The sequence below is a fragment of the Cibotium barometz genome, chromosome 5 (assembly GCF_041138505.1).
Source record: "Cibotium barometz isolate CiBa-2024 chromosome 5, ASM4113850v1, whole genome shotgun sequence".
Lineage (NCBI taxonomy): Eukaryota > Viridiplantae > Streptophyta > Polypodiopsida > Cyatheales > Cibotiaceae > Cibotium > Cibotium barometz.
The window spans coordinates 15,212,528-15,221,954 of NC_141050.1; the positions used below are offsets into that span (position 1 = coordinate 15,212,528).

General features: G+C 41.3%; 1 protein-coding gene across 3 annotated transcripts; it reads left to right on the forward strand.

The window, feature by feature from the left end:
- Positions 1-612: 612 nt before the first annotated feature.
- LOC147638106 (pentatricopeptide repeat-containing protein At5g27110-like) lies at positions 613-6,023 on the forward strand. 3 transcript variants are annotated; one of them, XM_086798011.1, is made up of 2 exons: positions 613-3,451; positions 3,626-6,023. In XM_086798011.1, exons 1-2 carry the CDS (start codon positions 870-872, stop codon positions 3,717-3,719), a joined length of 2,676 nt encoding a protein of 891 aa, XP_086654137.1. In that variant the 5' UTR covers positions 613-869; the 3' UTR covers positions 3,720-6,023. The 3 variants fall into 3 exon arrangements, with proteins under 3 accessions (XP_086654137.1, XP_086654138.1, XP_086654139.1); XM_086798012.1 differs by having other exon boundaries at positions 638-3,451; positions 3,638-6,023; XM_086798013.1 differs by having other exon boundaries at positions 682-3,451; positions 3,621-5,864.
- The last annotated feature ends 3,404 nt before the right edge of the window (positions 6,024-9,427 follow it).

The following is a 9,427-nucleotide window of genomic DNA, read 5'->3' on the forward strand; positions in this document are numbered from 1 at the left end:
TTGATCACATGCTAGTGAAACTGGCAAAAATCATATACAATCCATGCTTTTAAAGTTAGCTTGAAGAAACAACATTGGTAACAAGCTAGCTTTTAGACCATAAAACCCTAAGCATTGCAACCTTGAAGCTCTATGCCCATTTGATTGCATAATTGTGAGTAGGAAAGGTAACACACATATTTGATGATACCAAGGCAATTGGCACATAACAAGTACAACAACAAGGTCTTGTAGAAGTACTGTCATATTTGATGATACCAAAGCAATTGGCATATAACAATTACAAGGAGGTCTTGTAGAAGCACTATCATAAATACCAAGTAATAAATGCATTATGGACATATTGGATCCACTTTACTAAAGTGTAACTATTTTCCAAACGGTAGTCCAGATGGTGGAAGAGTTCGAGTGCCTCCTTGAGGTTGTGGGATCGAATCTCTCCTTAGATGATACCATCTCAAAAAAAAAGGAAAAAAAAAAGGAAAAAAGAGAAAAAAAGTGGAGGTGGTTGGTGAAAAATATCAGAAGTATCAAAGCTCTCCCAGTCCCACTAAAAAAAATATTTAAGCTAACATATTAGGCGATAAATCAAATAATTTTCACACCCTTTTACCTCTTGGCAAATGAGTGCTTCTCCGAAGCTTATTAACAAGAAATTTGTAACATAAAATTAATGGATTTGCTATACAGAAGCAATGCCCCACAGCAGAAGCGCAGGAGCTGAAGCCTTTCTGTTTTTGGTTGGCTGCAGTTTTTATGTTCCTCTCTCAGAAGCTCAACTTACTGATAAGGCTGGATGTGCTTGGTCACCATGGTGGCTAAAACTGTTCTTCGTATATCGGACAAATCAACCAAAAACCCTGTAGCGCATGGAACGGCTGGACAAGGGTCTCCAGGCTATGGCCCTGAAAGGGTCTGTGTTGTCGACAGAAGACGTTTACTGCCTTTTGAAAGGGTGTATCAAAGAGAAAGACTTGCAAAGTGGAAGGCAAGTGCACTCCCTCATGGCAATTAGTGAATTTGATGCAGTTTTTCTCTTAATAGAGCAGCTTATCCATCTGTTTGCCCTATGTGGAAGCTTGCTAGAAGCAAATCTTGTGTTTTGCAAGGTTGTGAAGCCTAGTGTTGGTATGTGGCATGTCCTAATCTCAGCACATGCCGCATGTGGGGAGAGTCGCAGGGCTCTTGCCTTGTATCACAGTATGCAGAAGGATGATATAACGTCATGTAAACCCATATTCTTATGTGTTCTTAAAGCATGTGCCACTCTTAAAGCCCTCAAGGAGGGGACATCCATACATAACCACATAATCAGAAGTGGACTCAGTCACGACTTGTTCGTCGGGAGCACCCTTATTGACATGTATGCAAAGTGTGGAGATTTAGATAAAGCATTTGAAGTGTTTGATAATCTGGTAAACAGAAATGTGGTGTCGTGGAATGCAATGATTACAGGCTATGTGGAGCACGGGCGTGATGTTCTTGCTCTACAATTGTTCAGCAAAATGCAAGAGAATGACATTAATCCAAATACGGTCACATTTTCTAGCATCCTGAAGGCATGTGGCAACCTAGTAGACAGTGTGCGGGGAGAGCTGATACACTGCCACATCTTGAAGAGAAGACTCGATTCAGATATATACATTGGGAGCTCTCTTATCAACATGTATGCCAAATGCAGAAGACTAGGAGAGGCACGAAGATTATTTGACATGATGCCAGTTCAAAATCTGGTTGCATGGAATGCACTGATTGCTGGTTATGCCCAGCATGGGGAGGGCTTTCCTGCTTTAGAGCTTTTCAAGAACATGCAACAAGTGGGTCTCAAGCCTGACAAACTTACCTTTTCGTCTGTATTAAAAGCATGTGGTAGTATTGGAGCCCTAGGACCTGGCCAACTGATACATGATCAGATAACCAGAAATGAGATTGATTTGGATTGTGTTGTTTGTAATAGCGTTATTGACATGTATGCAAAATGTGGGAGCTTGGAGGAGGCACACAACACGTTTGATGGGTTACTGAAGCGAGATGTTGTGTCATTTGGTGGAATGATTGCAGGATACATACAGCATGAGGACCACATACCTGCTCTTGTTCTTTTTGGGCGAATGCAAGAGGAGAATGTTAAGCCTGGCAAGCCTGTATTTCTATGCATCTTGAAAGCGTGTGGCAGTTTAGGCACCATTGAGCATGGCATATATGTACACGAACAGATTATTAGAAGTGATTTTGCATCAGATTTGATGATTGGGATTGCCCTTGTTGAAATGTATGCCAAATGTGGGAACCTAGAGGAGGCTCATGCAGTATTTCACAGTTTAGCAAGACGAGACGCCGTGTCGTGGAATGCATTGATTGCAGGATACATTCAGCATGGGCATGACATTTTGGCCCTCAAGCTCTTTGAGGAGATGCAAAATGAATGTGTGAAACCGGACAATGTCACGATCTCATGCATTTTGAAAGCATGTGGCAATGCCAAGCTGTTAGGCCATGGCAAGAAAATACATGAACAGATCATAGGCAGTGAACTTGAATCAGATGTAGTGATAGGGAACACACTTGTTGACATGTATAGCAGATGCGGAGACCTTGAAGAGGCACGCAACGTTTTTGAAGCACTTCCAAATCTCACTGTGGTTTCATGGGGTGCCATGATTGCAGGGTATGCAGAGCATGGGTACGATCTTCCTGCCCTTGAGCTGTTTGACAAAATGCAAAAGGAGGGACTAACCCCTGACAAAGATCTGTTTTTGTTTGCATTGAAAGCATGTGGCAGCTCAAATGCATTAGAGCAGGGCAAATTGGCACATGATCAGATCATTGTAAGGGGGCTTGATTCAGATATAATTCTTGGAAATGTTCTCGTTGAGATGTATAGTAAATGTGGGAGCCTCAAAGAGTCACAAAAAGTGTTTGAAAAGTTACCAAATCAAGATATGGTGTCTTGGGGTGTGCTGATATCTGGATATGCTCAACATGGGAACTTCAAGGTGGCCAAGCAATGCTTTGAAGAAATGCAACAGCAGGGTTTGAAGCCTGACCATAGTATTTTTACAAGTATTCTAGCAGTCTGCAGTCACGCTGGGTGCGTGAAGGAAGGCTACGAGTACTTCAAGCATCTGAGAGAAGACCATGGCTTGACACCAAACATTGAGCATTTCAACTGCTTGGTTTACCTTATAGCTGGTGCGGGTCATATGAATGAGGCCAAAGAGTTCCTTCAAACAATGCCACTTACACCCAATCTTACTGGATGGATGTCTTTGTTCACTGCCTGCAGAACACATGGAAGCATCAATCTGGGAAGGCGTTGTTTTGAGAAAGCTGTCCAGTTGGATTCTAGCAGTGCTGCTGGGTATGTTCTCATGTCCAAGATATTTGCAGAGGGTTATGGGACATCACATGCCAAGTTGAACACATCAGCAAAGTCAATTGAAGAGGACAGGTACGTTCCTGAATTAATTTCAGTTAATAATTGAATTTCAGATTTAAAGGGGAAAGTTGTGTTTTATGCTGGTTAGAATAGTGTAGCTCGTTATGTTTCTTTCTGTATGATGTTCTTTATGTGGAGATTGTTTCAATGAAAACTGCAACTTGTCTAATCTGCATGATAGTATAGGGGAAAATGCAGATGCATGCCATTACAAATGCACAAGTATGAGACCTTTGTTGCTGTAAAAGACGAAGTACAGAGGGCCTTCTGCTTGTGTTGATCATCGAGGTACTGCTTAGAATGAGCTCTGCTGCAAGGAATGGTTGTAGAAGTTCTGGCCCTGGAAGAAACTGCAGATCTTACACTGAGTTGATCTGGATGGTACTCAGAGATGCAGACCAACTGCTGGAATGTAGGTATAACAGTTGGAAGAAAGAAATCAACAGTGCTGACGCAGAATTAGGGATCAGGTTTTGATAGAGAAGCATGCGCATCATACAGGTGTAGTAAGACAGGATGAACCTGAGGTGAAGGATTAGGGAGCAGAGTTGGGGCAAGAAGGTCTGGGATATCCAATTGAGGATATGGAATACTCAACAATCCGTGCATGGTGAAGAGGAGGGGAATAATGAGAGTTTGCAGACTTTAAGAGACGTTAAGAAGTCAGAGAAGGCCTATCAATGATGGGTAAGCTAGAGGGAGGCAAATCATTTACCTCTTTTCCAGGAGTAGTTTGAACATGCAATTTACAATAGCAAGAGAGAGCTTGGACTGAAGGGGAATTGGAACGAATACCCTTAGACTAGTCTCTCTCTCATTATAGAGAAGCGATTTCAAATCTTAAATGCAACAGTGTCTTCTTTAAAAAATTCAGGGGTTTAGATACCATTTATAAGCTTAAGGTAAAGAACGAGTCTCCACACTTTGTAGCCACTTGTTATAGAACGATGCCGTTTCAAAGATCGGAACCAACTGAAATTTCAGGCCTTGGATGCCCCGAAATGGATGCTTCAACCCTTAAACCCCCTGTTTCGAGCACTTTACCTCAATCATGCAGGTTGTAGTGTTATTAATAGACTTACAAAGACTTCCATCTTTAGCTTTTTGATAGTCCTTTAATATTAGAGGAAAGAGTTGGATATTTCCCCTAAGAATCTGCTTCACTCATCATCTTTAAAGTTGCCCTTTCTCTTGGGGATTTTTTTGAGTTTGCCGAAGTCTCGACCTTAAACAGACGTGCCCTTCTTTTTCCCTTCCGCACCTCCCATTTCAGATCATGTTGTTTATGTCATATGACATACATCTCCTCATCCACCTTGTTTGTTTTGCTCTACCTTCCCTCCCCAATTCCTTACAATGATAACTTGATCATGATGGAGCTCCAAAATGAACCTGATGTTACCTACTTATATGTATGATGGACCTGGAATCCATGGACAATGAGGATTGTGAAGTATTTTTTTGTGACCTTATTTATTAGAATGAAAGAAAGCTACTGTGTAGTGGGCCTTGAACCTTTAGTTCTAAGAGCAATAGTTCTTGGCTTGGAGACTCCTCTACAATAGTTCTTGAAGCTTTAGTTCTAAGAGCAATAGTTCTTGGTTTGGAGACTCCTCTACAATCAAAATAAAATTCGAGAAGCATGGCTCTTAGGACTTGGGACTCCTTTTACTGCTTATTTTGGCTCCCCACAGTGGGTAGAGCAGCTCCTCCCCCCCTGAGTACGTAAGTAGATCGAGAGAAGTCATGTAGGTGATAGATGTTATGGAGGTGCTATTGAAAAGGGCCATTATTACAGTCTACAGAGACAGACGTACATTGCAAGAGATGGAGAGAGTGGCCATTGGCACAAGCTGGGTTTTGAAGAAGATGCAGATTAAGTTGGAAGACATGGAAAATGAGACCACGCAGCAGCAGTGGGCGGCTGAAAATAAACAGCAACTTTCAAAGGAGATGGAGGGTATCTTCAAAGGGCCAAACGTATGTTGAGAATGGTGCTGCTCTTTGACCTGTGCACACAGCGTGGAGATGATGTGACAAATTTGAAGAAAGCAATGATGCAACATGAAATTATATTGAAGAAGACGATGGTGCAACAGAAGATTGTGTTCAAAGAGCAAGGGCATCAGCTAATCTTGAAACTTGGATTGTATAGTTTTCGGGTTGATTATCAACATCCTTAACAGGCCGGCCAGCTTCTGGGGATAATATATAAGCGTGCACGTGTTATCAGTCATTCCCTTCTGGTGATTCTGAAGTGTTGGAGCCTTATGGAGCGAGATTGGGCTGGCCGAGGAGAGTCTACAGCGAATCAAAATTCAATAATCAGAACTTTTTTTTCTCACAAAGTGCCTGTATGATGACTAAATAAAATATGCTTTGTAACCTCTCTTTTTTGGTGCTTGATATATATTTTTTCAACCAATAGCTTGTGTTAAGAGTATTTTCCTAAAAGGGATAGAGAAATGATTTCTTTTACAAAAGGTCTCTAAAAGCCGCAAGGATGGCCTGACAAGTATAATGATAAGTTTTGTACATCATGTATATTAAAAAATTATATACTTTGTTCTTTTATTTTTTGTCAACATAAGGTGAGCATAGGCCCAATGTGTTGCTTACGAATCTCCATCCCATCCATGTTTTAATAAGATATAGTACATCATCCAATGTTAATGTAAGAAACCAAGATGCATGATTTCACCCTGATGTATTTTGCAGAGTGATTTAAAAAAAAGTAGTAAATGAGCTACTCTAAAAGTGAATTGTTTCTTTAATGGAGTTCTATAATTGCCCGAAATATCTCGTTTTGTATGAATAGTGAAGGCAAAATTGCCAGATATACATGTGGAAGGCAAAATTACCAGATATGCACTACATGTTAGCACATGTAGTAACTTTTTTAAAGAGTTTTGCCCACCTCCTCCAAATTTCCGTGTTTGTGAAAAAAAAGCCAACCGATTATATTTATACATGAGATTGGTCCCCTTATTTGTAGTATCTCTATAAATTTGCAAAGAGCCTAGACCCATGTTCGTAGCCATGAAACAAATAAATCTCAATATTTTATCTTTTACAACAACTCACAAAAAAATTGAGCAGGTTGACAAAATGCAATAGTAGTGTAGGTTTTTCAAAAAGTACTGCTATTTTCATCAGTTTTCTAGCTTCATGAGAAATGAGGAGGAAATGTGTATGCTTTCTTCGAAATGGTGAGAAGACATCATCGTTACTATTCTTGAATTTTTTGGCATCTATGGGCATTGGGTTGGCTGAGATGAATCCATACATATTCCTTGTGGACCATGACATGTGTTATGTGACACATTAGCATGTGATTACCACCTTTGGTTTGATTAGCATCTACCACGTATGATGGCCACCATGTAATCATATCATAACTTGCATTACTCAACATCATTATCGTTAGTGTGTAGCACACCCATTCTCAAATTCCCAATGTTAGGTTGTATGCTATATTTTCTTAGGTTATGTGGTGTACCTTACTTGCATGAGAACTACAATCATAAGACAATATGCTGCATGGAGGAACATCAGCTGGATCAACACTACCCACTTCTTGCCCAACACTAACAATGCTGGATCATGCATGTGTACATTTCATTGAAATGCATATGTACATTACATGAACGAGAACTACTATCATAAGACAGTATGCTGCATGGATGAACTATCAGTTGAATCGACAGTGTCCACACTGTCATAAGAGAATATGCTGCATGGAAGAACATCAGTTGAATCAACACTATCCACACTGTCATAAGACAATATGGATGGAAGAAAATCAGTTGAATCAACACTATCCACACTGTCATAAGACAATATGCATGGATCAAAGTTGAATCAACACTACCCTAACAATATGCTGCATGGAAGAACATCAGTTGAATCAACACTATCCACACTGTCATAAGACAATATGCTGCATGGAAGAACATCAGTTGAATCAACACTACCCTAACGATGCTGGGTCTTGCATATGTACATTTCATTGAAACGGCTGTCTCATGAAGTGATGCAGATGGGAGTCCTCTTCTCTTCTAAGTTGTTTGGTTGATTGTGTTACTTGATGGATGTGCTGAAAGGATTCACCAATGAAGCATGTGGATTTGAGTACATGTGCCTCAACTCATTCATTGATCACACATGCAAATACCTATGGAACATAGGCATTGACAGAGCATGTCCTTGCAGATTCAAAGGATTCAATCAAAGAAATACTCTATTTGGACTTGTTCACTTTAGAAGCTAACTTCTTGCTCATCATCTCGGCCCATAAAAGCTATGACTTATAGATAGTTGGGTTAGTACAGTATCACTGCATGATGGCATCTTACAAGCTCCTACCTTTAAACAAGCACGTACAAAATTATATGCAAAGTATTACCCATGGTACTTGAGAAAAAGTATCCACAGTAATAACCACACCGGATTAGTAGACATGTCTAAGCAAACTCAAAAATGGCCATAACATCAACAGAAAGGGTGCTGTTAGAGAATTAGTTGCCAGAAGCAAAACCAAATATAATGCTGGACAGCTTGAGAGCTGTATATACAGTAGCTGGTCACAAGCTGAAAGAAGTAATGGCAATTAACACATTCATGAATCATTGCTTATGATCAAAAGTTGGGGAGGGGGTGTGCGCGCCCCGCGCACACGCGCTCAGCAATGCTCTTCTGCCATCTCTTCTATGGGATATAAGAACAAGGACCTTCTTGGACTGCATGTGAGCTTACAAGGGGGCCTGAGCCCATTCCTTTCATCATCACCACCACCATCACCACCATCTTCTTCGTCCTCTGGTTGTGACCAACTAGAATGGGCATCCAGCCCATTATTTCTACTCCAACAGCAAAAACCACTCCTAAAGACTCGCTTCAATCTCCTAGAGAAGCCAATTTGCTGTCTCCTGACCCTCTTCTTTTTGCTGATGGCAGCATGGTGGTGGGTACTAGGATCATCGATTCTTCTCTTCTTCTCTTCTTTGTAATCATGGAGCTTCTGAGGAGGGATGGGGGAAATAAGGGAACACTTGTACTTCACAAATGTGGAGTCAGGGAGGGAGAAGAAGGTGAAGAAGGTGCCCATAAGGGGGGGGGGGAGAGAGAGAGAGAAGCTTGTTGAGAAGAGGGTTACTTCCCTGGAGGCATGCCAGTGGAGGGGAGCTTATGGGGGTGCTTGGATCGGTGGTTGCTGCCACAGCCTACCAGAACAGAAAAGCCCAGAGTGTCTGCAGAGATCCTGTCACCCACACGATTTTGAGCCGGCCGGCAGCCGGCTTAGTGTCCCCTTCTCTGAACCTTTATTTTGGACCTTTGGCTTGCCTCCACCCAAGTCATTCCAAAAGCTACCCCATCGTATATGCCCATGTGAATTTTTGATACTTCCAACTTTTACAAGATTCTCTCTCGCCCCTAGGGTGTGGACACACACCCCCATTTCATCCTTCCTTTTAGTACACTTTTGCTCCTCTTGTATTGAAGCGAAACTGTCTCTGTGGCTCGGGACGACGAAGCTAACGACAAAACCGTTTCTCTGTTCGAGTCTCGGAAGAACGAGTCCGCAGTCTCTCACCCCGGCTCGAAAAACAAGAACAAAAAAGCTCCTCTTGTATTGCATTTTGGTAATTGCCTTTTCTTAACTTTTAAATATACACCCCCTTCTCTCCACAAAAGGGTATGAAAGAGTGTGTGTTTCTCGTCCTCTTTTGTTTTTTTAAATAAAAGTTTTTAATATACATGTGATAGAAGCCACCTACTAATCAACAGTAGTAAATGTACCCACCTGACCACCCATTCAACTAGCGTGATCCTCTTGACATGATAGACATCGACCGTGCAATCAGAATCTTGGACCACAAGCAATGCCCGTGACATCTACACTCAAGCAAGGTAAATTTTTTAATTCCCAAAAACTAGTGATGAAGGAATTTGATGTAGCTCCTCATTATGGCTTTCAAAGTTAATCAC